The sequence below is a fragment of the Aulonocara sp. 'chitande type north' Nkhata Bay genome, linkage group LG14 (assembly GCF_057382095.1).
Source record: "Aulonocara sp. 'chitande type north' Nkhata Bay isolate Kocher_YH1m ecotype deep benthic linkage group LG14, A_spYH_male_GT1.1, whole genome shotgun sequence".
NCBI lineage: Eukaryota > Metazoa > Chordata > Actinopteri > Cichliformes > Cichlidae > Aulonocara > Aulonocara sp. 'chitande type north' Nkhata Bay.
In genome coordinates this window covers 13389400-13417397 of record NC_141357.1, presented here as the reverse complement: position 1 = coordinate 13417397, position 27998 = coordinate 13389400, and the positions used below count along the sequence as shown (strand labels likewise).

The 27998-nt window shown below is 40.8% G+C and overlaps 2 protein-coding genes across 2 annotated transcripts in view; one reads left to right on the top strand and one right to left on the bottom strand.

Annotated features, from left to right (window-relative positions):
• egfem1 (EGF-like and EMI domain containing 1) overlaps positions 1 to 27998 on the bottom strand; it is a 54703-nt gene that overhangs the window by 12185 nt on the left and 14520 nt on the right. Inside the window, exons 5-24 of the mRNA XM_086261066.1 lie at positions 26214 to 26336; positions 21746 to 21868; positions 19396 to 19521; positions 19021 to 19143; positions 17412 to 17534; positions 16670 to 16807; positions 16377 to 16499; positions 15950 to 16072; positions 15621 to 15872; positions 15330 to 15458; positions 13335 to 13463; positions 12810 to 12938; positions 9008 to 9142; positions 8508 to 8642; positions 7341 to 7466; positions 5842 to 5973; positions 5417 to 5545; positions 5198 to 5329; positions 4752 to 4880; positions 252 to 380 (exon numbers count right to left, since the gene is read on the bottom strand). Of these exons, the coding sequence (XP_086117192.1) occupies positions 252 to 380; positions 4752 to 4880; positions 5198 to 5329; positions 5417 to 5545; positions 5842 to 5973; positions 7341 to 7466; positions 8508 to 8642; positions 9008 to 9142; positions 12810 to 12938; positions 13335 to 13463; positions 15330 to 15458; positions 15621 to 15872; positions 15950 to 16072; positions 16377 to 16499; positions 16670 to 16807; positions 17412 to 17534; positions 19021 to 19143; positions 19396 to 19521; positions 21746 to 21868; positions 26214 to 26336 (2688 nt within the window). The remainder of the gene's footprint in view (positions 1 to 251; positions 381 to 4751; positions 4881 to 5197; positions 5330 to 5416; positions 5546 to 5841; positions 5974 to 7340; positions 7467 to 8507; positions 8643 to 9007; positions 9143 to 12809; positions 12939 to 13334; positions 13464 to 15329; positions 15459 to 15620; positions 15873 to 15949; positions 16073 to 16376; positions 16500 to 16669; positions 16808 to 17411; positions 17535 to 19020; positions 19144 to 19395; positions 19522 to 21745; positions 21869 to 26213; positions 26337 to 27998) is intronic.
• LOC147314264 (EH domain-containing protein 2-like) lies at positions 9801 to 13448 on the top strand. The gene is made up of 6 exons (XM_086261065.1): positions 9801 to 10106; positions 10228 to 10404; positions 10519 to 10616; positions 11008 to 11420; positions 11520 to 11684; positions 11791 to 13448. The coding sequence occupies exons 1-6, from the start codon at positions 9886 to 9888 to the stop codon at positions 12349 to 12351; spliced, it is 1635 nt and encodes a 544-aa protein (XP_086117191.1). The 5' UTR covers positions 9801 to 9885; the 3' UTR covers positions 12352 to 13448.

Genomic DNA, 27998 nt, shown 5'->3' with positions numbered 1-27998 from the left:
TGTTGATCGCTATATACATGTGGGTGCATTTATCCAGAATAGACTTCAATTAAACCATGTATGCCAGAGGGCACTCTTGCGCTCCCTCCTTTCTCCACCCTTACCCATCCCTAAAAAAGTCATTGGCAATGTCTCATTATAGAGATAATTGTTCACAAACACTTCATAGCTGAGTTTAAGGAGAGGATGTCGTGATGGGCTGCAGTGAGGGCCTCCCTCACACCCTGTTTTAATGATGTGGCTTCCATTACCCAGAATGCAGTGTGGTCCTGCCCAGCCGGCGGTGCACAGGCAGGCTCCTGTGATGTGGTGGCAACGGGCACCGTTCCTGCACTCGCACATCTGGCCACAGTCAAGACTGTAAAAGCCGTCCGGGCACACTGTGGGCCGAGATAAAACATCCGACTGGTTAGAACTGGCAGCTTCAGAAAAAAGAGGAGAGGAGAAGGTTTAGATGCCAATATTTTTTTATTTTGTTCTTTTTTTTTCCTTTCCCACTCTCACTCTGTTCCCCTTCTTCCTACTTTCTCTCTCTGTCCTACTGAAAATACCAATATCAAATTGCAGTACCACACTGCGGCTGTTGCAAAGCGTCTGCGTTCGTTAAGTGAGCTCATGTCCCACATGTGTGGTGGATCTGGGCCACATCAAAAGTTTATGGCGGCTCGGAGGCCGTTCCCTCTGGGAGGGGGGGGGGGTTAGAGAGGGCACAAAGAGCCGGTAAATAGAGCACCTGCTGAGTCCACAGGCCCCACCAACACTCGACAAAACAAAGCCTGGTGTTACTGTACCCACACACATAAACACACACGACAGTGCTGCTGCAGATGCAAGGCGATGCCAGTTTAAGGTCTGTTTCCCATTCTCAAGGAAAGTTAGAGAAATCGCTCGAGTGTGTGTGTATAGTCAAGTGACACTCACAGAGTTTGGTAAACACAGTGCCTCCCCATCCAGAGGAACCTAGCCAGAGGTTGCGGGATGAATGAGCCTTTCCACTGCTTGGATGTAAATATTATCTGTAAGCATGACTTCACTAGAGCAGGAAAGAATGACTCTGTTTATTCACGGCCTATATTTTTGATCGGTCAATTTGTCACCGTGGAGATCACAGGCAAACTCGGATGATAGTCGTATCCTGCAAAACAAAAACTTCACCCACACGGGTCTTTATTTATGGGAACGCTGCTATTTCCCTGCCAAAGCATGGACTGACTGACATTTCTCTCTTCGAGTACCCTCTTCTGTTTCCTGTTGCAGCAGTGTGCGAGAAATGGTTTGCATAGAGTCTGTCCAAATTATCTCAGCAGCTCTTTCATTCCGTTTATATACTACTTCTTCTGTGAATAAGGAAAGCAGAGCGCAACATGACCAAAGGAAGCCACAAATTGGCAAAAATGTGTAACTTGGTGGTTTCATGTATTATAAATGCCGCATTAGTCAGGGTGTTCCCCTACGGTTAATGCATCATACCCTCCTGCTCTCGCTCAAATTGATGACGGTGTCCACTCCTCCATTTTCTGCCTCAAGGCCTCAAATTGGGAAAAAAGTATCTTTGCTGCTCAGCAGTTTCTGGCATGGCCGTCGTTGTGTTCCCACGCTGACAGCATGACGTCTTTGACTCTCTCTGTAGTGGTTAGGCTGTGATGTTATTAAAGCTAGCCCACTGAGGATGCTGTCATTTTAATGCAGCTGTAGATTAACTCTGTGGTAGCAAAATCGTCGGTTTATTGTCTGCTGTTTATTATTATCATAGCGTTTGCTGACACCATGGCAACAAGCTGGCATTGCTTGTCCTGCAGGAAAAAATGCCTTAGTGCCATTACTTTGATATATCGTGAGCACCTCAACACATCTCTGCTGCTAAAATATAAACAGAAAGCATCTCAGATGAGTCATGTTCCCTTTTAATAAGAGGAACAATAAGCCCATCAACAGATGTAGCAATTACTCTCCTTTTCAGCGGACAAAGTTTACAGCAGCGCGCGCACTTTATTTTAAGTCTTTAGGCAGTTGCACAATTTTGAATGACAAACTTTGTATTTGTATACACCAGTAGGGGGCGACTGGTTTCCATATTAACCACAGAGCTGCAATCTGTCATTTGATATGAGCCCAGTGTCTGCTAGTGTTTGTAAATGCAGAGTCTTCCCTCTGAGTCTTTGTTTATAGGTAGGAACACAGGATTCGGTCCACCATCACACACAAACTCACACACATACTGTGTGCCATCATTGAAAGACTCCATCGCGAGACTAAATGAGCTCTTTAAGACAGAAGGATTATTTCCAGATCCCCGGTTGTGTAAGAGCCACTGCTGTCAGCCCATAAAGCAGGTCCAGGGACCACACAGCCAGGGAGAGCAGACCACAGAAATAGAGCGGATAGAGAGAACTCAGAATAGAACTTCCTGGTTCTATTCAGGGTCTGCGTACACTGAAAGAGGTCAATGCTGCAACAACAAAACGGCCCGGTTTCTTCAACAAGAACACGGATGTTCAATGCTCCTCAGACCACAGTTCTTTTTTACTGCAACAAAATGAACTCTGTTTTGTTTTTGTTTTTTTGATGCAGACATCAAAGCTGCGGACCAGAAGCGCGGCATGATCGGCTTTAATTGAAGAAGCTGTGTGCTGGATGCATGTCAGGCCTCTTTCCTCCAATAATACTTGATGGGAATGCTTAGCATCAACCTCAGTACCACAAGAATGCTGAACACAACAAGGCCTTTGGCCTTATCAAGCTATCTGAATCTTGTGGAGCCAACTACTTTTGTGAATAACAAGATCTAAGTTCTAATGAGAAGTCATTTTGTTCCCTTTAATTCTTTGAAACCGATCAAGTAAAGAGGTCTTTACGTTGTCAAGCCAAGGCCTGGCTTTTCCTGAAGGAAGAGGCTCATTAGAACACTGAGAAACTGGACACCTTTGTTTGAGGGGAATGGGCCTTCAGAAACTAAAATCTAGTCAGAGTGATAGCTCCATTTCCACAGCAACGTCCAATCAGACTGCAGCCATTAACCTGTTATGACTAGGGATGTGAAGCTCTCCTCTGGTGTGGCATGGCTGTGATTTACAATGCCCTGTGTACTAGGGAGGCGCTATGAATTTCTGGAACTAGTAGTACAGTCACAGTAAATCTTTTGCTTTGTAATAACAGGAGGCCACTTCAAGTCAAAACAACTCTATTACATCGTTAAAACTCTCAGACTGTCGTTAGGTCTTGTAGTTCAGGACAAATACAGGTGAATATTTGTTATGTGAAAGGTTTGCTATGGCAGGATGCTGATACAAATTATATCTTGGAATTCTGAAATGGTTCGCTCATGATATTATAAGGACAGCGGGACGAGTCGCGGGATTTGGCGGACGCTTCACTGAAGTTGGAGAAAAGATTGAAGAATGTCCTGCAACACCCTCTAGTGATGAAAAATAAAAATGTCAGCAGGAATGGAGCGGAGCGTTCAGTGTGGACCGTTTTAAAGACGCAAAGTGTTAATGCCATAATCTTACATCAAACTAGAATCAGGAATTACATTTTGCAAAACATTTACATTTGTGATAAAAAAAATGATGGGCCAAACTATATTGGTAGTGATTTGGGGCTTTTTAAAATAATTTATTAATGGTAAAAATAACTGACTGCAACTTCCTCTTGCTCAAGCTAATATATGCTGATATTATGTCAAATAAAGCAAAGAAAAACATTAAATCCTCAAGAAAGAGAAAGTGATATATTCTCCACTTTGGCTTCAATTGCGTATCTAGAACATCAGTGATGTCATGAGCTCACCATGTGACCCATCACATGGTATTGCTTTGTGTATGTTTTTTGTTGAGACTGGTCAGCTATTATAAAAATAAAGAGAATTTGCAGACAGTCATACATGGGACACACAAATCTGGTTTCACTAAAGAAGTGATTCTTGTGAAAACTAAAAAGTTCCCATAAAACTTGACCTTGAGCATGATTTAGGCAAAAACTCAGTAGGTGATCATTGTGTGCAAGGTTCACTAAATTCTGACGAATCGTGCAATGTAGTGCATAGATGGATGGATAGATGCATCATAATCTCATAAACACAACAGTCCACCGGAGGCATCAGTTGAAAACAAGAACAAAATCAAAGGAGTGTGTTTATCCATGATTTGATCAGTTCAAGTTTGCAGGGAAACATTTAAATTACTTTGCTTAGCTAAAGAGGATCGACATGGCATTCTATTAAAATGAGACATCCGCTTATGACGGGACTGCCACAGACATATTTTGGAGTCAATAGTGAATAATGTTGCATGGTTATCCAGAGTACCGGAATTGCAAAGGCTTTCATTTCTTCTCAGGGATGGACTAAGTTTTGTTCACATGCAGCTGCAAGCGAGGGAGGCAGAAGGACATGGCGGATCTCAAAACGTGGATTACTTCTGGAATTAGGTTTAAGGAAAAAAAAAGATCCTAAGGGTTTATTCTTGAAGTGAGAAGGAACCAAAATCACTGTTAATAGCTTAAAGTACATATAAAGATACAATTATAGCCACATTTGTGTCTAATAGTGCAATTAAAAGTTCCTTAAATCAAACTTTCACTCTAAAGCCAGTATACCAAAAAAAGTTGTACAAGTGATTTAATAACATTTTTGAGATTTTTATGGCTGTAGCAAGGTTGGGGCTACATAAAACAGGCATATTAGGAACACAATATATATTTATGTAAAGACATAAGATTAGAAATAACATCAGAGACAACACATGGCTTACTTTTCTCACAGAAGGTGCCCGTATACCCAGGAGAGCATGTACAGGCTCCGCTCACATGGTCACAGAGGGCTCCATTCTCACACTGGCACAGCTGGGCACAGCCCCGACCATAAGTGCCATTCATACACTCTGTGAATTGGAGCATGCACATTACACAGTCTCTTGACTGTCCAACTAAAAAAAATGCCAATCCAAAAAAAAACCCAGAAGACTCCCCACATGTGTCTCCATCTATCATTTTAAACAGAGATTTATATAACATGTAAAATCTAAAGTTATACAGTATCAGGATCAAATAAAACATTTAAACTGTATTGTGCTTGTTAAACATAAAATCAAAAAAATACTGACTGTGGTGCTGTAACTGAAATGGCCCCAAGGTGGCAGCATTTAGTAAAATATACAAAATGATACAAAATGATTTAGTAGCTAAGGCAATAACTTACTCTTTTCACATCGGTCTCCTGTGTAGCCGGCCTCACATGCACACTGACCACTGACTGGGTCACAGCCCAGAGACTGTTCGTGGCACTGACAAGAACTGGTGCACCCTTGTCCCCAGAAACCAGGATCACATACTGCAAACATTACAGTGAAGGGTGAGTTATTTTCTCTGCTACTCTGTCAGATTCTCTTATTTTTGTCTCATTTGTTTACATTCTCACATGTTGCACAATCGTGGCCTCTTTTTCCAGGAGGGCAAATGCATTTCCCAGTCTGTGGGTCACAACTGGCATCAGGGTGGCAAGAGCAAGGTGTTAGACAGCCTGGTCCATGGTACCCAGCAGGACACTCTACACAACACAGGTGATTAATCAGAAAACTGATTCTGTCATGAACTTTCTATAATTAAATATAATTAAAGTGTTCAAGCAAGTCGAGGAGATTACAGTAATTTCAAAATCCAAGTGTGACATCATCATTTTTTGTTTTTGTTTTTTAAAATTTGAGGTTGAATAAGTAAAAGAAAAAGTTGTATGCCTCATTAAATATATTATCATCAGCATTAAGGTCAGCTACAGCTTACACATTTGGTTTATTAAATGATTTTTTTTTTTGTTTTAATCTCAGAAATTTCATGCAAACTCACTGTTTTGGCAGAGCTGTCCCATGAATCCTGGCTCACACTCACATGTACCGGTCTGCTTGTTGCACGAGCCTCTGTTCTGACACTCAGGACAAGAAGACTGGCACTTTGACCCCCAGAATCCATCAGGGCAGTCTGGGAAACAGCAAGTACCTTTCACTTTGATAGAGCAGTACGCAGTATTTATGTTTTTAACTTCTCAGATTTAATACACATTCAAATATTGTAGAAATTGTAGTAAAGTGCAGTTTTGAGCCATCCACGATTTTTTTTAATATTTTGCTTTCAGACTTTTTTGTCATTTTTTTAAAGTCATCCTGAGCAAAAGTGCTCAAGACTTTTTGTAGGTCTCTCAAAGTTTTTCTTTGGTCATTGACTGCTTTTTAGCTCATTGTCAGTCCAGTCCTGAGATAAACCAGTTTACACAAAATGCCAAAGACAACACAGTTTGAAAGGAATAAAAAAGGTATTTTTACACCAACAGAGGTAACTCCAAGAATCTGAAACCTTTCCCATATCGTCATGGTGAGCAGAAGAAGTGGGAGTCCTAAAATGATACTTCAGAGCAGTAATTGAAAGTTGTCCTTAAGAAACAGGAAAAAAATCCAACAACCATCTGACACAGGACCCCAAAGATCCATCTGACTCTTCAGATGAACAAGCTACTGATCACTGAAGCCTCATCAAAAATGGTGTCAGTGTGAGGACGGCAGTCAAGAAATCATTCTTATGGAAGAAAAAAACAGGGAGAAAAAAGGCTGAGTTATGCCAAACTACACAAGACCCACACTGAAAATCAGTGGCAACAGGTCAGGAATAATGAATCCAAATTTGACATTTTTGGTCCAAATTATTGTTTATATGTACGAGGGAGGTCGGGGATCTTGTAAAAAGTGATGGAGTTATGAAAACATGAGATTTTGATCCACTATGGAAGATCATCTGAAAAGTACAATCATACAACGATTCCAAACACACTGGTAAATCAATAAAAAATATACCTATATGGAAAAATAACACAATGGATCACTATCAGTTATGGACTGGCCTCCGCAGAGCCCAGACCTCTACATTACTGAAGCAGTGTGGGATCATCTTGACAGAGAACAGAACAAAAGTCAGCCAACAGCTTTGAATGTCCTTCAAGAAGCCTGGAGAACTATTCCTGAAGCCTGCTTAAAGAAACTAAAAGAAATATTGACTAAGGGAGTTAATGTTGTTTAAAGTTCGTCATTAAAGATATTGACTTACAAGTTTGTTAGGTGCAGTGATTTATTTAAAAATGTCCAAACATAACATGGAAACCCAGTATATAAGGCAAAAAATGTTTGTACAATTCTATTTGTGTTTTTCCCAGCAAATTAAAGGAAAAGAGGGATGGCTCAAAACCTTTGCACATTTCTGTAACTCTCTGAGAGGGGTAACAAATGTCCAGCCTGCAAACAAGAAAGATAATTGATTGTCTTCTTTCTATTATTATAGGACATTGCAATAATGAATACCTTCCTGGCACGAGTGTCCCATCTTTCCATCAGGACAGATGCATTGTCCAGTTATGGGATCACAAGGAGCTCCACTGCAATCACAGGTCAGAAGACAGTTCTCTCCATAGCTTCCAGCTTGGCAGGCTAGCAACACAAAATACACAACAGACATGATGTAACAGGAGAAAAAATAAAAGACTGGGTTACACAACAGTGAAAAAAATTATTAAGAGAGGCAGCTGGACAAGTGAAAATGTTGAAATCATAATCACTTGATGCTTATTTATTCAGCCTCTGCCAAAAGCTCCTGCTGTAATAACTGAATTAAATCGCCCCTGTCATGACCTGGCCTGCAACTTAAGCTATGGACAACCTAGAGAAAAGCGAAAAAAAACTTTTATTTGGGTTGCAAACCCAGCACGCCTAGGCTTGGACTGTGCACTAGTCCTGACACATGGTAACTCTGTTATCTTAGTCCGCTCCCCAGAGACATAAAGTGATGTTTTTACCAGAGGCTCCTGAGCAATATTCAGCATCACTCTAGAGCACAGTACAGAGGGTTGAACTTTCCATCAACCAGCAGAGTAAACAGCCAGAGGGCACCCTGCTGTACAGGAACCCTACTTTCTAGTTGTGTAGTTTGCAACAACAAGAACACCTGCACTGACCAGGTGAATTCATAGATGCATTTCACCTACTACATCCACGTAATCAGTCAAAGCTATCAAATGATGAAGAAGGAGGCGAGGATAGAGGAGTAAAGAAAGTAAAGAAAGATCTGTATGCTTTGCAGGAAATTAAAAATGTGACAAAGCTGAGCAAACACATAACAAAATGCGCTGCTTTGAAAAAGGCACACAGTTGCACAAGCAACAACTATGCAAACTATAAGCATGCGTGCTGACACGTGTCAGTATGCCGGCCCACGCAGTTCACAAATTCACACACATTATTACACTGTGCGGTCTTTCACTATAAAAGCTGTGACCACATGAGTGCACTGTGGAATCGAGCTCTGTGGAGAACACTGCGTTTGCAGAGGTTAAAAGGAACGAGTGATATTATTAATGCGAGCCAAACATCTGAAAATAACTGCACTGCATACGTTAGACGTCAAAATAACTGAACATGCGCTCTTACATTGGCTTTTACAAAGTGCTTTAAATCATTTTTTTTTTTGCTTACCCAGTTGACAGTTATGTCCGTGAAGCCCTGCAGGACATTGCTGGCTGCACTCTCCAGTCTTGGGGTCACATGACCCTCCACCTGGACAGTCACATGGCTGCTCACAGCCGGGCCCGAAAAAGCGTGGATCGCATTCTACAATGAGACACGCGGATGCATAAAAGATTAAGATGATGTGCAGTCTCTAACCAAATATCTTGGATACCTTCATCGAGTAGAAGCTTGACTGTTAAAGACCACCGACAACCTCCTAAACTCTTCTTCTTCTACACACTAATATACTAAAACTGTACTGCAAGGAAACAGCAAGACTCCCCTTTGTAGCTCACATTAGAGATGCATTACTGCAACTGGAAACCTATTTGTTCATGTTTAGAACCTTTAAAACAGCTGAGAAAGTAATACGCCCTCGTCTCTGTTCAGCATTTGGCTTGAAAATGTAACCAAACACAAATCTTAACCACTTCATTCCTGTCAAGGAATAAACGTGCTTTTTATACCTTGTTCACATCGTGGGCCATGATACGCAGCCTTGCAGAAACAGCTTCCCGTTTTGGGGTCACAGGCGGTGGAATGTTCTTGAACACAGTCGCACTCCTTGGAACAGCCCGCTCCGTGCGTCCACCTGGGACAAGCTGAGAGGTTTTAAAAACAGACAGAAAAAGGCTGATAGTATGGAAGTAGAAGGTTAGATTATCCTCTTGTGTTTGAGTAATACTACGCAAAATCCGTTCATTAGACACTTATATAAATGTTGATAGCTGCAGAAATGCTGCACTAAACCAACTTCACCTTCTGTTGTCTAAAGTTTAGCTGGTCACAATTTCATGGAAAAAAGGAAAATAAATTGAAATTAAACATTCTTTGCTATCGAAATGCACTTAAAAATGAGCCAAACAAACACACCCAGTCACCATGTTATGACAACGATAGATTTCTGCTGGCTGAAGTCATGTGACTGCTGCCTCCTGTTTCTCCTGATTTATTGAACTTTGACTCCTCTGACTGTTTTTGCAAGTACTTTAATTTCTGCTTGTATATAAACGCATTTAATAAGCAGATTTAAGTTTTGTCCATGACCTTTAAGTCTGACAATTGTTACATCCCTGTGGGTGAATCTTGCCAAAACTGTCCCCGCACAGCAACAAAAGCTGAGCTGCACTCCACCCTGTCCCTCTCGATATTGGCTTTATGTTAGGTGCAGCTGCAGGCTCCAGTTACACCCTCTCCACCCTCTCTAATGTCCCGCTGCAGGATGAAGCAGACAGCTGTGAGAATCTGATAATATGCCTTGTGCACATTCTTCCATCATTTAGTTGGGTCTAAGAAGAGCGAGCAGCTTCCACACTGAGAAATTAAGAGTAAAACTGCTGTCGCCATGTCCTTCCGGAGGCTTTGGAGCACCCCGAAAGCAATGGGGGACGTCAACATGGTGACAGAGGAGCTGAAGAATCTTTATTACAAGCGGCTGCTGCCAGTAGAAAAATACTATTCTTTCCATCACTTTCACTCACCAAGCTATGAGGACGCAGACTTTGACAACAAACCGATGGTGCTGGTGATGGGTCAGTACTCAACAGGAAAGACTACTTTTATCAGGTAAGCTCAGGACTTGGATCATTAAAAAGAAAAAGGGAAAAAAAGGATCTGCATGCATTAACTTGCCATGTTTTAAACAAAGGGAGATAACAGTGCTGGTTTGCACCATGTGTGTCTCAAGGTATCTCATAGAGCAAGATTTTCTTGGTAGCAGAGTTGGGCCAGAGCCAACCACTGACTGCTTCACTGCCCTCATGTATGGAGAAGTCGAGGGAATCATCCCTGGGAATGCCCTCACGATGGACCCGAAAAAGCCCTTTCGCAACCTCGACCCTTTTGGAAATTCGTTTCTGAACAGGTGATGAGCGTTCACAGAGGAGAATTCCTGTTTGTATAATGTACTGATAGGATTATGCTTTGCCATTATTCCTATAAATGAATCAAGTAATCCTGAAATGCATCACATTTACAGGTTTCAGTGTGTTCAGATGCCAAATCAGATCCTTGAGAGTATCAGCATAATTGACACGCCAGGCATCTTGACTGCTGCTAAAAGAAAACTGAGCCGAGGTGAGGCTGAATGTCTTCTAATTTCCCTTTTAGTGCCAGAGGAAATTAACAAGCCTTTGCTTCTATTAATGTTGGACTGTGGGAGCAGAGTGATAAATGTAGTAGACCCAGTGAAGTAGGAACATTTCAGCCAGCAAAATTCAAACACTTGAAGGCAGAAGCAAAGCTGATGAAAGCAGTATGACTTTGGGCTGGCAGGAGATAAGCTGAGAGGAACTGAAAAGCCTTTGCTTCGTTTTATGGACACATTTTTCAGTGGGTGTAACCGAAATGGCTTGAAACCAGTGAGGACCTCTGGGATGTGTAAAACGTTCCTCGATGGCTTGAGGCTGTGAGGCTGTGTTACATACAGTCTTAATGAAACCCCTATGTTTCTGTTCCTTCTCCCCAGGCTATGACTTCGCAGCAGTGCTGCGCTGGTTTGCAGAGCGTGTCGATCGGATCATCCTGCTGTTTGACGCGCATAAGCTGGAGTTTTCTGATGAGCTCACACGAGCATTCGAGGCCCTGTGCGGTTATGAGGACAAGTTGCGTGTGGTTCTCAACAAAGCTGACAGGGTGGACTCTCAGTATCTGATGAGAGTGTATGGCGCCCTCATGTGGTCACTGGGAAAAGTGTTTCGAACCCCTGAGATTTTACGGGTTTACATCGGATCCTTCTGGTCAGAGCCGAGGCAGATGTGCGACCACTACCAGCTGATAGAGTTGGAGGAGGAGGATTTGTTGGCCGATATAAGGAACCTGCCACGCAACGCTGCAGTACGCAAGCTGAATGACCTGGTGAAGAGAGCGCGCTTAGTGAGGGTCAGAAATCAGCCGTTATGATAAATTCCAACCGGTACTTTGCATATACAAATCCAGCTGCTGTGGTGACCTTTATGACTCCCTTGTGTTTCTTCACAGGCTCATGCACACATTATCAGCTATCTGAAGCAGGAGATGCCAACCATTTTTTGTAGAGAAAGCAAGAAGCATAATCTGATCTACCAGCTTCCCGTGATTTTTAGCAAGATTCAGCAGCAGCATCGTGTCCCAGCTGGCGATTTCCCCGACTGCACAAAGATGCAGGTCAACAAAACAACTTCTTTGATTATTGTTTAAATACCATATTTGTTAGATTTCATTCACTCTAATGTTCTGTGTTAGTCTCACATGCGATTGCACACATTTTCAGGAGAAACTTTTGGGGCAAGACTTCTCAAAGTTCAAGAAGCTAAAACCGAGCCTTATGGCCTCCTTGGATAAACTCCTCAGCACTGACATCGCCAAGCTGGTCCCCTACATCCAACAACAAGAACAGAGAAAGCGATCCCTCCACGGAGTGCTGGACGGGGAATTTTTGAGAACATTCAAGCCCGAGCATTACAGCAGAGACCCGTTCAAAGAACCTCCCATAGACGAGGGGAGCGAGCTAGATTTCGATGAGTGGGTAGTGGAGAAATACAAACCCAAATACGATGAGATTTTCTACAACCTCAATCCAACTGAGGGCAAACTTAGCGGAACCAAAGTCAAAGAGTGGATGACAAAGACTCTTCTGCCCAACTCTGTGCTCGCTCACATCTGGAGGCTGTCCGATGTAGACGGGGATGGCATGCTGGACGATGAGGAGTTTGCTTTGGCAGTCCACCTCATCGAGGAGAAAGTGGAGGGCCACTGGCTCCCCAGAGAGCTGCCTCCACACCTGGTGCCACCATCAAAACGGCCAAGTGAAGCAAGCGACGTGTCGGTGTGAACTTGTCATCCAAAGGAAACGGAAAGCTGAGAACGTGTATTCATTACAAGTAAAATTAATGCAGATTTTTTACAATGTTGGCAGTTTGAGTGCTATGAAAACTGAAGTGTGTGTATGTGTGTGTGTGTGTGTGTGTGTGTGTGTGTGTGTGTGTGTGTGTGTGTGTGTGCAAACCTGAAAACGTATTAACAGCTGACACAACCTAAAGCTTACTGTTATTGGTTATGAATGATTTGATTTTGAAGTATTATTCACACTTTTTTTGACAACTACGTTATTGTTGTCATCTTATAAGGAAACACAACAGCAAATATTATCAGTTGCATGGACAGTCTCTCTTCAGCTAATGCAGTAAAAGTTTCATATTCCCTGACTGTTAAGCTTTTCTTTAATATGTGACATTAAAAACATTGACATTGCTATCACCAATATTTTGAACTCTAACAATTCTCACTCACCCAGGTGGCAAAAACGCCCATATAATCCTGGAGGGCACAGGCAGCCTCCATAGAGACGATGGCAGTGCACACTGTTGGGACAGTTGCACTTTCTTCTGCAGTGCCTCCCAAAAAAACCCTTTGGGCAACCTGTGAGCAAGAATAATGCCAAATAAATTAGTCCCTGCTTAGATTCAAAAATACAACAGAGCCCACATGCCTCATTTGTGAGAAGACATCTTTAATAATGGTAATGACTCATTCAGCACACACTGAAGCAGAGTACAGGGCAGTGATTTCCAAACCCTGGGATATCAAGATGAATCTAGTTATTTATAAGATAATCACCCTGGTATGAAACAAGCTTTAATTTATGTTTTTTTTCCTTATCTTTCTAGCATAAATCTTTTTAATGACTCGTCAGTTTTAGAGGATAAAAGCATTCTGACAGATGTCTAATCACATAGTTAAATTCATGTGGAGGGGGTCACAAGCAAACTAGACCCAGGTGGTTGCATGCGTCTGTAGGAATGCGTGTATACAAACCATCCTCGCAGAGCAAGCCTTGCACCCCAGGGGGGCACAAACACTTGCCAGTCACAGGGTCACAGGAGCCTCCATTCTGACAGCGACACAGGCTGTTGCAGGCCTGTCCGTAGCTCCCCTGTGGACAAGCTGAAGAGAAAGGAGATGAAGATTTTTTTTGGCTCAAAAAAAGTTCAGTGTGGAAATCCAAAGATATATATATATATATATTTTTTTTTTAATTTGAAAATAAACACATCAAAAGCTAGAGTTTTGGTCTAGGCAGTAAACACTTTCAGCTTCCGTCCTCTCTTTCCTGGTGTTGTGGGTTTGCCTGACTTTCTTAATCTCACTGGCCTTGTTAGCAGTTCTGAGAAGAAACAGCTGGCTGTTTAAGACGTGCTCAAGTATTCTAATCCATCAAGTTAACTGCTGCTTAACTTCCATATCGCAGCTTCTTTACAACAGTTTTATATCGCAGGATGAAATTGTTTAAAATAGTGTAGCAACGGCAGCACCCTGTGGAACAGGATAAGAACAGGAAATAGTTCAGAATGAATGAATTAATATATAAATGAAGGGACAAGACGTATTTAGAGAAATCATAATAATATATGAAAAAGGCAGTGAACAGGTCAGTAGGCAAGGGTGTCGTTTTGTATTGAGGTACCCTCTTGACCAGGTTCTCCCTAGAAAAAAAGTTTGTAATCTCAAGGGACTTCCTGGTTAAATAAAATAAATACTTAAGGCATCCTGAGACAACATGTATAACAAAGAGAGCTAGTTTTAAACACCATAAATAATTGTAATGCTTCAACAGCAGTATTAAGAGTTGGCACACTGCTTCAGCGATATGATTCAAATATAATTCAATTATTTGAGATATGGGAAAGAGTAACCCAGTTAATTATATATTTTTTATATATATACAACTTCATACAATAAAAATGTTATATGTCACATTTTTTAAAGACCATACATGGCCCATATTTTTTTTCCTTATAGCCCCCTATGTTGTTGCCTACTGCACCATTCCCCATATCTTTGCCTCAGGCAGCAATATTCCTCATCTACTCCACCTGAAAATGCTGCCCAGGCCCATCACCTTCAGGGTGTGCATCTGAACACTGCCTCCCTCAGACTCTCGTTTCAGAATGCTTCTAATGGACTTATCACACGTGGCTCTCCTCCTCAGGTTCAGACCAAAAGACAGCCATTAATCACAGAGCTGGATGGGAACAATGAAGCTTTGCTTTGTAACCCAGTAGTGGACATCCTTGGCCTCGGGCTGTGCTCTTGCTGTGGGTCCTGGCCACAGTAGTAGCAGACAAATTGATTCCCCTGGCCCTCTTGTGTTCTGGAGCCCATAAACAACACAGCCTCCCACACAAGAGCCGTCAGGCTTTGATACATGACGCTGGATCGATGCACACAGGGAGCTATGTCATCTTTCTTTAACTAGACCATACTGCTAAAGGCAGTTCAAATAGCTCTGGGAAAACATGTGCCTTGTGATACAATCAAGGCTATGTGCATGCCCGTCTATGCTGTACTGTTCAATGTACAACTGAATCAGATATGTGATCTGGACATGACTCATTCGCTTTGGTCAATTTTCCCATACAAATAAATAAATAAATAAATAAATGTCTCCCCTTCATCCCTTTCTGTCTGAAAGTGAGATGAGGAGATGATCATGTGCCACTTAAAATAATGGTAAATATGGAGCCAGTTTCCCCTCTAAGGCTTTGTCATAATGTGTCATTTGTATACGAAATACTTTTATAAAGTCACAATTTTTTTTTATTTTTTGTGCAAAATAAGCCAATGAGATATAGCCTAGTATTTACAAATCCCACCATATAGTTTTTATTACTTCTGGATGGAGCAAAGTCTTCATGCTAAGCTAACTTGCTACAGTACACTGATGACAGGTGGCACATGATTTATCCCGAAGGACAGTGTTTGTGTTATGATGGAAAGACGTCACTTCAGAACACTTTTAAAGATCCTCACTCTCGTTGCAGATGACCCCCGTCCAGCCAGGCAAACATTCGCATCGGTCTCTGTTTTCGTTGCACGCTCCATGCACGCAGTCTTCACAGCTTACACTGCAGTCCTCCCCAAATGAGTCATCTAGACACACTAAAAAAGGAAATTCCAAAGGAAATTCCTGAAGATCATCAACATTTAATAGGAAAACAAAAGGAGAGTAATAAAATAATATTGATCTGGTCAGGCACAAAGTGCAGACTCAGCACACATGCTTTGTTTTTCTTGTTTTGGGGTTTTGTTTTTTTACTGTACCTATGTGACTTTCCAGTCTGAGCTCTCCCCTGCGCTCTCTCAGGATCTCTAATACTTTTTCACTGTCACCACGGTGACTACCATCATCGTCGTCATCATCTTCGCTGCCGTAATGGGAGCGCAAGGCTGCCGTGTACTGCAGGAGCTGAGGAGCATTGCGGAACAGCAGGTCCGGTAATCTGCCAGCCTCGAGCTGCACTTCCTCATCTTCCTCTTCTTCATCTTCCTCTTCCAGCTCTCTGCCGTAAAGAGCTAAAGAGACCAAGTACAATGTTATATGTCAAGAAGAAATGCAGAGTGGTATTTGGAAAGCTGAAAATGTTACTCACACACGCAAGAGCGCCGGTCCTCATTCAAACGGAAGCCCTGTTGACAAAAGCACTCGTACGCTCCCACAGTGTTGATGCAGTATTGTTCACAGTCCGAGATCTCTGCCAGACACTCGTCAATGTCTAACAGAAGAAAATGCAAACATAGTGCAAGTATATGAAAAGATAGTGTAGCACTGCAAGATGACACAGATATGGATTTTTTTTTCTACCCATCCAGAAGTTGCACTTGACTGTACATCGCTTTTTGAGTAAAATGTTCTTTTTTCCCCCCTTTTCTAGTAGGAACTGGCCTTAAAAGGATTAATTTTTCAGGACTCACTTGGTAAATACGCTTTTTAGAATTTGTGTCATACACAGCTTTGCCACAACACAGAAAACCTTAATAAGTACCAGACTAGATGATCTGCTAAGAGTCCAACCTTACCGTCACAGCTGCAACCGTCTGGATTTAGTCTGTAACCAGGCCAGCAGCTGCATTCATAGCCGCCTGGATAATTTTTACAGAAGTGGCTGCAGCAGGACTCCTCACTCACACACTCATTATTATCTGTGGAAAGTATTAAAAAGCTGGTATGAAGAGATCCTTCTGAAGGACTGAAGCACAGAGCCAAAACACATTAAATAAAACAGGTGAAAAAAAAAAAAAAATATATATATATATATATATATACACACACACACACACACACACACACACACATGTATAGAAGGTCTGACCTACACAGGTCTTCCTGTCTTGGTCAAGCTGGTAACCCTGGTTACAGGAGCAAAGAGGGCCATTGGTGGTATGCTCACAATGATGAGAGCAACCTCCGTTGTTCTTCTCGCAGCTGTTTACAATCTCCATCTCAATGCCTGGAGATGAAAGGATCAAACCACAACAACAGTACACAACCACAGATGAAATATAGGGTCAATGACACGGGGCATTTTTGGCTAATAGTGACTCTGTAAATCACATTTAATTTTGCATTTTATATGCTCAACATAAATACCTAATGAGAGTATGATGGATTTAAAAAGGATATAACTTAGGACTCGGTTGAATTTTGAGGCATATCACGCATGTCAGTCCTGTGTGCTACACTGAAATGTTTACAAGCAAAGTTTTGTGATTCAAATTAAAGAGCAGTTTACAAGTAACCTGGTATTTGCGTTTTGTTCTGTTGTTAGCAGAAAAAAAAGAAAATGATTTTAGAATGTGCAAGCTGCACCAGCCTGCGCTATAGTGTGCAGTGGTATTCATATTTATTTAGCAAAGGAAAGGTTACTAGTTAAATTCCCATTACAGTCAAAAAATCCCTTTGGGGTTAAAAATAAAAAAACTAAGGCACATTTGAATCAGAACATTTTCAACAAAGTCATTCTGAAATGATGTAAGTTGTTCTCTTATTTGCATAATAAAAAGCACTCAGCAGTCTTTACAGTTTGTGGAAGGTAGGCTGAAGTTCTTACTTACGGTAGCATTGTTTAGCATCAGCACCGAGTTCAAAACCCGGATGACACACACAGCTAAAGGAACCCAACATGTTGACACAACCATGGGAACACTTGGCATGGCCAGAGCTGCACTCATCAATGTCTATAAGAGGCAAATATTAACAAACTTTAGATCCTGGTATGACAAATGTCAACAGATACACCAAGACATGTAGGCAGAAACACATGAGCATGAGAAAAGTCCACTGATTGTGTCAAAGATTTATCTACTGTATTGCAAAACTGCAGAATATTATTCAGCATCATATTAAGAAACAGCGGAGGTAAACAGGATTTCAGTGTTCATGAAACTTGTATCCTGGAACCTGACTTTCTTGGTCGAGTAGCAGCTAAGTCTCCAACCAAATCCAGAGTTCCTAAAACAAGTAGATGTGCGCAGTCCTGTGGAAAGTTAATTACAGCTCTCAACATCTTGCAGAACCACAATTAGCTATAACATTAAGTAACTACTTTCCATATGAGTTTCTCACAATGTAGCGGAGGGAATCTGGCCTACTTTGAATGCTGTTTCATTTAATTGAGGTCTGTAGGCATTGATTTATGCACAGTTCTCTTAAGGTCCCATCACAAAATTTCATTTAGGTTGAGATCTGGGCATTGACTGAGCCACTGCAGGACCTTGATTATTTTCTTTTTCATTTCATGTCATTCTGTTATAGTTTTGCTGCTGTGCCTGGACTCATTGTCCTGTTTCATGGCTCAATTTCAGCCATGCTTGACTCTGCAATCCCATAAGGAAAAGAAATAGTAAAAACTTATAAAAGACTTGCATAAGATGTGGCCTACTTCATATAGTGAATCATATAAGGCTTACATGATTTACTCATGAAAGTGGCCACTTTCTCATTACTTTCATATATTGTTTTAGTAAGTATCCAAAACATACAAGTTTCATTTATATAATTTTTCAAGGGATCTTATATCTTTTTTCACTTTTGTATGCTTTTCATATAAGTTTCACACAAGACAGATACAAACTTTATAATATTTATATATATCTTTTCCATATGGGATGCTTTGGTACACAGTTGAGTTCATGGTCAACTCAATGACTGCAAGGCATGAATCGCTACACCCCCACCATCATGCTTGACAGTTGGAATGAGGTCTTTGTGATGATATCCTGTGTTTGTGTTTTATGGCCAAACCTCTTCCCTTTGGTCTTATCTGTCCAAAGGGCATGCTCCAGAAGCCTTGCAGATTGTTCTGTGCCATGCTGCCATGTTGTTTTTATAGACAAGTCATACTTTTTCATTCTTTTTGTAACTGAACAATCAGGAACTTTAACATCCAGCATGCTAACTGAGGTTGCAGAGTCTGGTAAGATAATGGTATTGTATAACACACACCTGAATGCTTAGACCTGCTCACACCTGCCAATGATCTAATAATTAAGTGCATTTGATTAGTAGCGCCTCGTTGCTACTTGCCCTCTTAGTTATAGGGAAGCAGTAATGGTGTAGTTAGTTTCTCACAGGACTGCATAGAAAACTTTCTTTCTCACATACAGGAAATCAGAGGTCTTATCTGAGTTATAGCTATGTGAGTGAGAGAGAGGGCTTTGTCACCTTCACAGTTCTTGGCATCTCCAGCCAGTGTAAAACCAGGTCGGCAGCTGCAGTGAACTCGGCCTTCTTCTGAAGTACACATCTGGCTGCAGCCTCCATTCCTCTCCTCACAGGGGTCCCTCACTAACACGAGGAGAAACATACACATACATATATTTGCAGAATGAAGCCAGGTCAGGACAGTTTGATGAGGACAATTTGTATTCTTGACATCTGAATCATACACATTAATATATTTTCTGTCACAACAAGATTGCTAGTAAAATTAATCAGTGCATTAGAAAATCCATGAAGACTATTCAGATTTTGAGCTGTGTAATGCACAGCTCTGCCACTTTAACAGATGTTTCTGCACCAAAAGTTAGGCTGACTTACATTTACAGTGTCTCCCATCCCTCTTCAGCTGGTAGTTCTTCCGACACTCACATTTGTAGTGATTGTCCCCCGTGTCCACACACTTGTGTTCACATCCACCATTCAAGACAGAGCAGGAATTCACAGCTTAAGAGCAAAGAAGATAGACGAGTGCTCAGTAAAAAAAAAAAAGTCAAAGTCATAAAGCCCATCCGCTCAGGTGCTCAAGTGCAGATTTAATGGGGCTGAAAGTCGCACTAAGTTTTCAGTAACTTAGAAAGGATGATAAATATAACTGAATTTTCTGGCAATTCAAAATACCTTTCACAGCTCAAGTTGCACAGCTGTATAATTGTGGAAAACACTTGAGTAAATGCAGGAAACTGGGAAAAAAAGGTCTTCAATAGGCCTGTTGGTCCAATGACTACCTCTAGTTTATTTTCTAATGATCTTTCCATCCTATCATTCCTGCAACTTAATGACGTGCCAAATATGAATATTAGCCGTGTGCCTTCTGGGTGCTCTAAACACAGACATGATGACACAGGCTGTAAAACTGAATGAACGGCAGGCTTTTAACACTGATGACTTCCACAGACACAATTAGCCATCCCTCTGCATCCGTACCTATCTTTTAACACAAAGCTGCAGCTGGAAACTGAGGGCATTAGGGGACATACATAGAAACAGAGATGTACCGATTTTCTCCAAGTAAGAAATTGTTTCATTAAATGACAAATTTTATGGTCCTAAAAGGGTAAAAGTACTTTACCGCCTTGCATTTCTCCTTTTAAATTGTGTCTGAATTTCTCACAAGGATTATTCAATGAAGCTCTAGCTTCTACGCTTTCATTCTGTTTTTTTCACTACATTTGTTTGTTACATTTGTACAAAACCCAAAGTGAAGAAATTAGTTCTGGCATTAACTGTGTTCAGTGACTGCTACCAATGAAGTCTGGTTTTCATTGGACTGAACACTCACTGGCCACTTCATTATGTAGACCTTGCTAATCCTGGCTTCAGAACACCCTTAATTCTTTGTGGCACAGATTTATCGAGGTGGTGGAAACATTCCACAGAGAGTTTGGTTCATGTTACAGCGTCACACATTTGCTCCACATCCATGATATCACCGACTTTGGGATTACGATTTCGCGTTGTGCTAAGAAACTATTCCCCACACCATTATGCCAACACCCGCAGTCTGAACCCTACCGTCTGAATGTTGCAACACAAATCTAGACTCATTAAGCAGGCAACATTTTTTCAGACATCTATTGTGAGCTGTAGCTTCAGGTTCCTGCTCTTAGCTAACAGGAATGGCACCCACTGTCATCCTCAGCTGCTGTAGTCCAAGTTTTCATATCTTGAGATGCTCTTCTGCATACCGTGGCTGTAATGACTGGTTATCTGAGTTATTAATGTCTTCCTGTTAGCTTGACGCAGTCTTACCATGTTCCTCTGACCTCTGACATTAAGAAAGCATTTTCGCCCAGCAAGCTGCCGCTCACTGGATATTTTCTTTTTGTTGAACTGTTCTCTGTAAACAATAGAAATTGTTGTGTGGGAAAATCCCAGCAGCTCAGCAGTTTCTGAAATGCTTCGACTGGCTCGTCTGGCACGAACAACCTTTCTTCCCCTATTGTAATGCTCAGTTTGAACTTCAGCAGATCATCTTGACCATGTCTGCATGTTTAAAAGCACTGAGTTGTTTACGGACTTATTACAGATTTGTGTTAACCAGCAGTTGAGAAAGTATACATGTCAGTTATGCCTCCAGTTTGCACTCTTGGTAAGATAAGATAAGATAAGATAAGATAAGATAAGATAAGATAAGATAAGATCAACACAAATCATGGCAACAACAAAAAACGAAAATTGCACACAGACCTAAGCATAAATGACAAAATATTGCCATAAACACTAAAAACATCAGAGACAATGATGCTGATGGATTCTCGTATACACACTTTCTACATCCATGTTCCGAGTAAGTGCATTATCAGTGTGTATCCTAAGTATTTGTATGGCATAACCTTTCTAATGTCATGAACGTGTAGTAAAGGGCTCTGATCGCCAGATGATCTGTTGCTTAAGTTTCATAAAATAAATATGGTGAGATTGACATTAATATTCCCATCAAAAGCTTGGAAAGAAAGCTCACAAGCAAATTCTCAGAATGTCAGGCTATCCTTCAAAAGTGCAATAAATTCAAACCATTTTTTTAAAAAACTGTATTTTATCTGTTTTATTACAAAGAGAATGATTGCAAAAAATCCTGAATTATTAATGTGGGAAAAATACGGTGTGGGGAGGAGTAGATAGAAAACAGTTTCCACAAGTGCTGTAAATCCTTTTCTTTAGTACTTACCGATACAAGTTCGACCATCTGAGTGCATGCGGAAGCCTTCACTGCACTCACAGTGATGGGAGCCCGGTGTGTTGACACATGTCTGCTGGCATCCTCCATTGAGCTCCTCACATTCATCTACATCTGAACACACAGATATGCAATGCATGCATACCTCATACAGATATATATTTATATGTATTCATGCACCCAGGGGCGGATCTAGAAGGGTGGCATGGGGTGGCAAGTGCCACCCTAAAATGATCCCTTGCCACCCCAAGTGCCACCCCAGTTTTGCATATGACAGTGTTGTTTATTAAAATAAGATAGCATTAACAGTTTGAGTGTAGTTACAGTCAACAGTGAATATAAATGCTAAAACTGAATGTATTGGATAGTGTTCCCGCCCTGCAACATTAACAAATGGTTCAGCCCATAGCAGGACCGGCTTTTTTCTTGCTTTCAGTAGCAAGCCATGCTTATGATTGTGCCAGAGCACATTTTGAACAACAACATGGGAATTTCGGATTTTACACAGGTGTTTGGATGTTACACTCTGGAAATGGAAGAAAGGTGAGTGTTATGAACCCTCTGTGGTCCACCGACACGCTGCACCTCCAAATCACATGACTATTTTAAGGTGACATAGCAACAAGCTGCAGCCACGCTGAGTTTCTATTTCAACCCACACTGAAAGTTCAGACTTCAAAGTTTTTACATTTTAATTACAGGCCAGTAAATCCAGAGTTATGATAATATATATAAGCCACGCTTTTTTCCTAAATACTGTCGTCAGGTTTTTGTGTGTGTGTGTGTTTTAAGCGTTTTCTAAGGACAGCGCGAAAACAGTAAAGAAAGGGGAAAAAGCCACCGCTTTCCTATCGGTGGACAAATGCACCATGTCGACCAATTCAAAAAAAAGTCAACATATGGAATTTGGTTGTTTAGGAAGAGGGAAAAGTTTTGGGAGTGACTGTAACAGCAGCGAGACAGAGCGAGCAAGTGTGTGTGTGAGAGAGAGTTTTTAGATGTGGGAGATTTGTGATGGTTAGTGTGGAGTGTATACTTAGTGTATTGTGTTGTCTTGTGTAGCTGTTCTGTTGTGTAGTCGTTTTGTTTTGTGCATATGTGTTTGGGTGGGGGGGAGGCTTTGATTTTGCCACCCCATTTGATTTCTTTGCCACCTTCATGCCACCCTAAGAAAATTTCTCTGGATCCGCCCCTGCATGCACCACGCCTTGCTTCTGACTGATTCAAATATGAAATTTGCAGCCATCACAGTGATGAATATGGAACAGTTTCTCTGCTTCTTGATTAAAAGTTTTCGCTTTGCTCATGAATGAGACACCTGTAACTGTGGTCAGTTGTGAGAGAACAGCGTTCAATTTAATGAAGGATTAAAATGAGCTTTTTAGAAACAAGGAATTTATTACATCCTTAATTTTAAAAAAAGTCCCACCCAGCTTTGAGGTGGTCTAATTAAACATTTCGTTTGACGCACGCCAAATAACAGAAAATGAATAACGCAATTTTACGGGATTGTGGAATAAAGAGGTGTAATTGTGTAATTTTAACCAATTTTAAGCTCCAATTTCTCATGCTTTAAAATGTTAATTATTAAGTGTGCTGTTCAGCTTATTCCCCCATCAGCTCCTTCAGTTTTACTAGTGAAGAAAAACACTAAGAGCTAACTGCATATTATGTCTCCTGTGAACAAAACGATGAAACGGTGAATATCATCAAGACTTTTACAACTACACTTTCTTTGGTGTGAGTGATGAGTGGTTTATCATGCTCTTTGCACACGATTCATTTGTTCACTGTTTTTCCTATAGTGTGTGTCAGAGAGAAGGAAGCCGTGAAGCCAAAAACCTGAAACCTCAACTCACGTATACGTATTGGGGACGGTGCTCATAAGATCCTCCAAAACTCTTCCTGCTTGTCATCTCTGACTTTTTGAGATTACACTAATTCCTTTGTTAGGCCTGTGTGTGCAATGACTGCCCAAATAAAGTTTTATTTTGTGTTTTCTTTTTGTATTTTTCCCAGGAACATGTGGTTCAGTTTATTTGAGCATGCACAACACAACCATAATTCTGGTTTCTCTGAGGTCAGAGAATTTCCTAAGTACTACAAATATACTAAATCACTTTCATGTAGTTTATGTGTGCATTTATTTGTGTTTGTGTTTTGCTTTCTACACATTTAAATATCTGGCAAACCCATGTGGGCAATCCTCTCCAAAGTGATTGCAAGACTATAGTCGCCTAAAGAAATTCCTAATGGTTTGCCCCATTCTTTGAACATATACATGGATGTTAGAAATATTTACTGCACATTGCACTCGTAAGGTGTGTGCCACTGAAACAAGGCTCTTTTGTATGACTGCTATTGTGAATGATGCTTAACATCCAAAACAGCTGAACAGAAAAAAGTTTGTCAAGGTTGCTTATTGGTTTCCCCAGTTGAGATCATTTCAGCGTGAGACACACAGTGAGGTGCATGCAGGGCTGGAGGTGTCACAGGTCAGGAGGTCATATCATGTGACAGCAGAATTGTTGAGCTAACACATACAATTAGGCGAAACAGCAGCCCTACTAACATGCTGCTGAACTGCTTTAGTGGCACAAATGAGGTAGAATGTTTGTTTGTTTTTTAAAAAAGGTAGTCTGAATGTTAAAAGAGCCCATTTTAGTGAGAACCAAAAACTCAAAGCAAGTTCTCTCACCAAAATCTTCAGGGTGCTTCAGTTTTGGTCAGATAAAACTCTAAAAATAGTAACGTCACTTTCTTTTCTGCCACATGTTAAAGTCAAAAACACTCTTTTCTGCCAGTAATTTAACCACATGTAGTGAACAAATGGGGCAACTGTGGTTCAGGAGATAGAATGGGTCACCCGTCCCGGTCTGGCTCCTCCAACCTGCATGTCAAAGTGTCCTTAGGCGAAATACTGAACCCCAAGTTGCCCTTGATGCATCTATTGGAGTGTGAGTCTATGAGTGTTTGGTGCAAGTGAAAAATGCTATGTAAGTATCAGGTTGTACTTTCACGCAAATTCACACAAAAGCCCCTAAAATAAGAAATGAACAGCTGCTAATGCTGCTAATGCTGCTCACTCCTGACTTCTCCAGCAACCTGTGAGGCATAAAAATGTTAGAGTGACACTATCCTGTCTTAAAGGTCAAAGATCAGGAGCATTTGTTCACACCTGTAGCTTTTAGGAACAAATGGGCACGCCGCTAACTCAGCGTATTTCTTTCAAAGAAGACAGATGAACTGGGAGGGCACGCTTGTTATAATATATCAGCACTGCCTGTGTGGACAGATGCATGTGTAGGTCTACAGAGGCCAGATCATTTAAATGTAGCAGATTCAAGAAATACTTAGGGAGAAAACACAAAGGCCACTGAATTACCTCACATGGATGAATGTGAACAAATGCTCACGTTCATTTATAGATGGCACCAATGTTTTTAGTCAAAATAATAGGTGTCACTATGTAAAAGTTTCTAAAGTTAACTTTTTTCTCTCTGAGTTTAAAAAGCCCAAAAAGTATACAATGAATGGTAAAATAAAGGCCTAAATTAAATGTACAGTGATCATTTTTTGTGCTATTGCTGATGGAGCACAGTACCACAGGCTCATGTAAATGATGGCATATGTCTGCCTATACAGTAGATGAACACTGAGTGCATCATCTGCATAAAGAAACAACTCCAGTAAAGCTTCTAATCAAGAGATTGAGAAAGGATTAGGAAGGAGAAGAAGATGGGCAGATGCTGAAAAATGGATCACGCCAGTGTTTTCCTGCAATGTCATAATTATTTTTTCCTAACCAAGCGGTTTTGGTGCCGTAACTTTGACTGTTTCAAATGGGAAGTTGCATCAAAAATAACGTTATGATTGGCACCTAATGTCTCTACCATAACGTTATTTTTTACCCTAATAAACTTGCACAGAATTTCCGTGACTGTGTCTTGATTGCGATGCTATCTCGCTGGGAAAAACTTGACCACAGGCAGACAAGCAGCCAAAGTAAGCCCATGCAAAAATGCCTTCATTGTAGTTCCTGTAACTAATTACTCAGTGCATTTATGATTTCAGACTAAAGGTAAATTGAAGCAGGAAAGTGGACTGCCATAAAATGTTGGAAGAGAAGATGATCGCATTTAGGGCTTTCTGTGCAAAAAGCTTTATAGTGATGTCATAATTAATCAGCTAGGGGCCGTCTTGCTATGGGGTTACACAAGCTGGGACACATAAACATGACGCTCAGTAGTCATTAGTACTGAGTTACATGAACTCGATTACAGAGAACAGAGTCGTAGCACTACTAAATGATAACAAATTCACAGGCACATTATATTATATTATATTATATTATATTATATTATATTATATTATATTATATTATATTATAATAATAACAATGAAGTTAACCCAGGAGGTCAGTGTTTGTACGCCAGCTATTTCTAGATGTCCACCTTACCATTGCAGGCCTTGCCATCTGGCCCCAACCTACTGCCTTCAGGGCACTTGCAGTAGTAGCTGCCAATGGTGTTGCAACAGTACCCCTCACAGCCGCCTTCATCCACTTCACATTCGTTAACATCTGAAAGAAGAACATTGAAGGCTAAGTTCACTAAGTTAATTCACAGTTAACAAAACATTGCAGCTTAATTAAATGTGACAAAAGGATTTTTGGCCTCACTGCATCCTAAACTCTTTGTAGGGTTTTTGTTTGTTTGCCTCTTTCCTTTCTTTTTATTTTTTTCTTTGTATTATTTTAGGGTCTTCACCTTACAATACAATGCGTCTTGAGGAACTGTTGTTGTGATTTAGTGATATATAAATAAAATTGAAGTCTATTGACAGGATTTAAGGATCGGTGCACTCATGAAGCACAATGAAAGAACAGGAGAAAGTCTCATCCCTGCTGCTCAACCACAAACTGCTCAAGTGCAAGAGACACAATCCTGAGACCACCGAACCTAACACTCCGTTTACCCACAGGGCACAACCAAGAGAGATGGACTAAGACCTTGCCAGGGGAGGCTGAGGAGTATGATCCCCCTAAACGTGAAGCACACCATCCAGACCCTCTTCTTGAAGAGGTTTTTCAGTCCAGGTACAATCTCCCCAACTTCCACAAACGTTGCATATGCGTGTTAGCTGTTACAACCCCACAACATCCAGAGCCTTGAGAAACTCGGGACAAATTTCATCCACTCCAGAGGCCTCGCCAAACTACCTCAGTGACCTCACCTCCAGTGATGGCTTAGTCATCCCTTTTGTCCCTAGACTCTGTTTCCTCTACAGAAGGCATGTCAATGGAATTGAGGAGATCTTCTAAGTGTCCCTTCTACTACCCAACTAAAAGTCCTCATTCGAGGTCAAATTTAAAAAAAAAAAATACTGGCATTAAAACTCTTTTCAAAGTCTTAATATGTTTATCTAACCTTACTTCTTACTTGGTTTTCCCAACCTTCTAATCTGGTGTGATATCACCACACAAATTTTCCTTTATCTTCTAATATGCATGAAGCGGTAACAAGAAACCCTATTAATATGAATGATCTATGACACATGGCAATGAGATATTGCTCTAAGTATTATTTTTATAGTAGACAGATTGTTGGCTGAAGATTTATAACAGGCAGGTCTGGTAAATGTTGCTAACATCTGCAGTAGTTATAATCGAGCAACAAAGGAAGACATTTTCATTTATGGCATTACTTTAAAATAGTTTCTGGTTTGTAAAACGGGCTTTCATTTGATATACAGAAATACTTTTTTTAATTTTTTTAATTTATTTATTTTTTTGCGTATTTCTGTTTTACTGAAGTCCCCACTGTTTAAACTGCTTTCTATTGAAAACACTACAATCTTTCATACCACCTTTACTATCCCACGCCATTACTTATAGCTGGTCAGATGAGGTTGGCACCTATTGTCCCTACAATCCAAAGATAGAAAACAGCAGTGTAACATTTTACACTCATTGATCAGGATCAAGTCTATACAGCTGACTTGATCCTGATCAATGAGTGTAAAATGCTGTTTTTTGCCACAGTAGTTCTGGTCCATGATATACTGTTACAGGACTGGTTTCGAAAAGGGATACGCTGTCAGTGATATGCAGACATCAGATATAGACATCTCCTGTCAGAGAAGGTGGAAAGGAAATATTATTTAGTATCTTGTCGCCATCTGTTAAAAAGATTAAATGGCCCCTCACTGTACATTGAGTTTGTTTATTCTGAATAACAGGAAA

Coding starts and splice junctions, on each gene's coding strand:
- LOC147314264 (XM_086261065.1), top strand. CDS start 9,886: ATGTCCTTCCGGAGGCTTTGGAGCACCCCGAAAGCAATGGGGGACGTC. Junction 10,107..10,227: donor GGAAAGACTACTTTTATCAG/GTAAGCTCAGGA, acceptor GTGTGTCTCAAG/GTATCTCATAGAGCAAGATT. Junction 10,617..11,007: donor TAAAAGAAAACTGAGCCGAG/GTGAGGCTGAAT, acceptor CCTTCTCCCCAG/GCTATGACTTCGCAGCAGTG.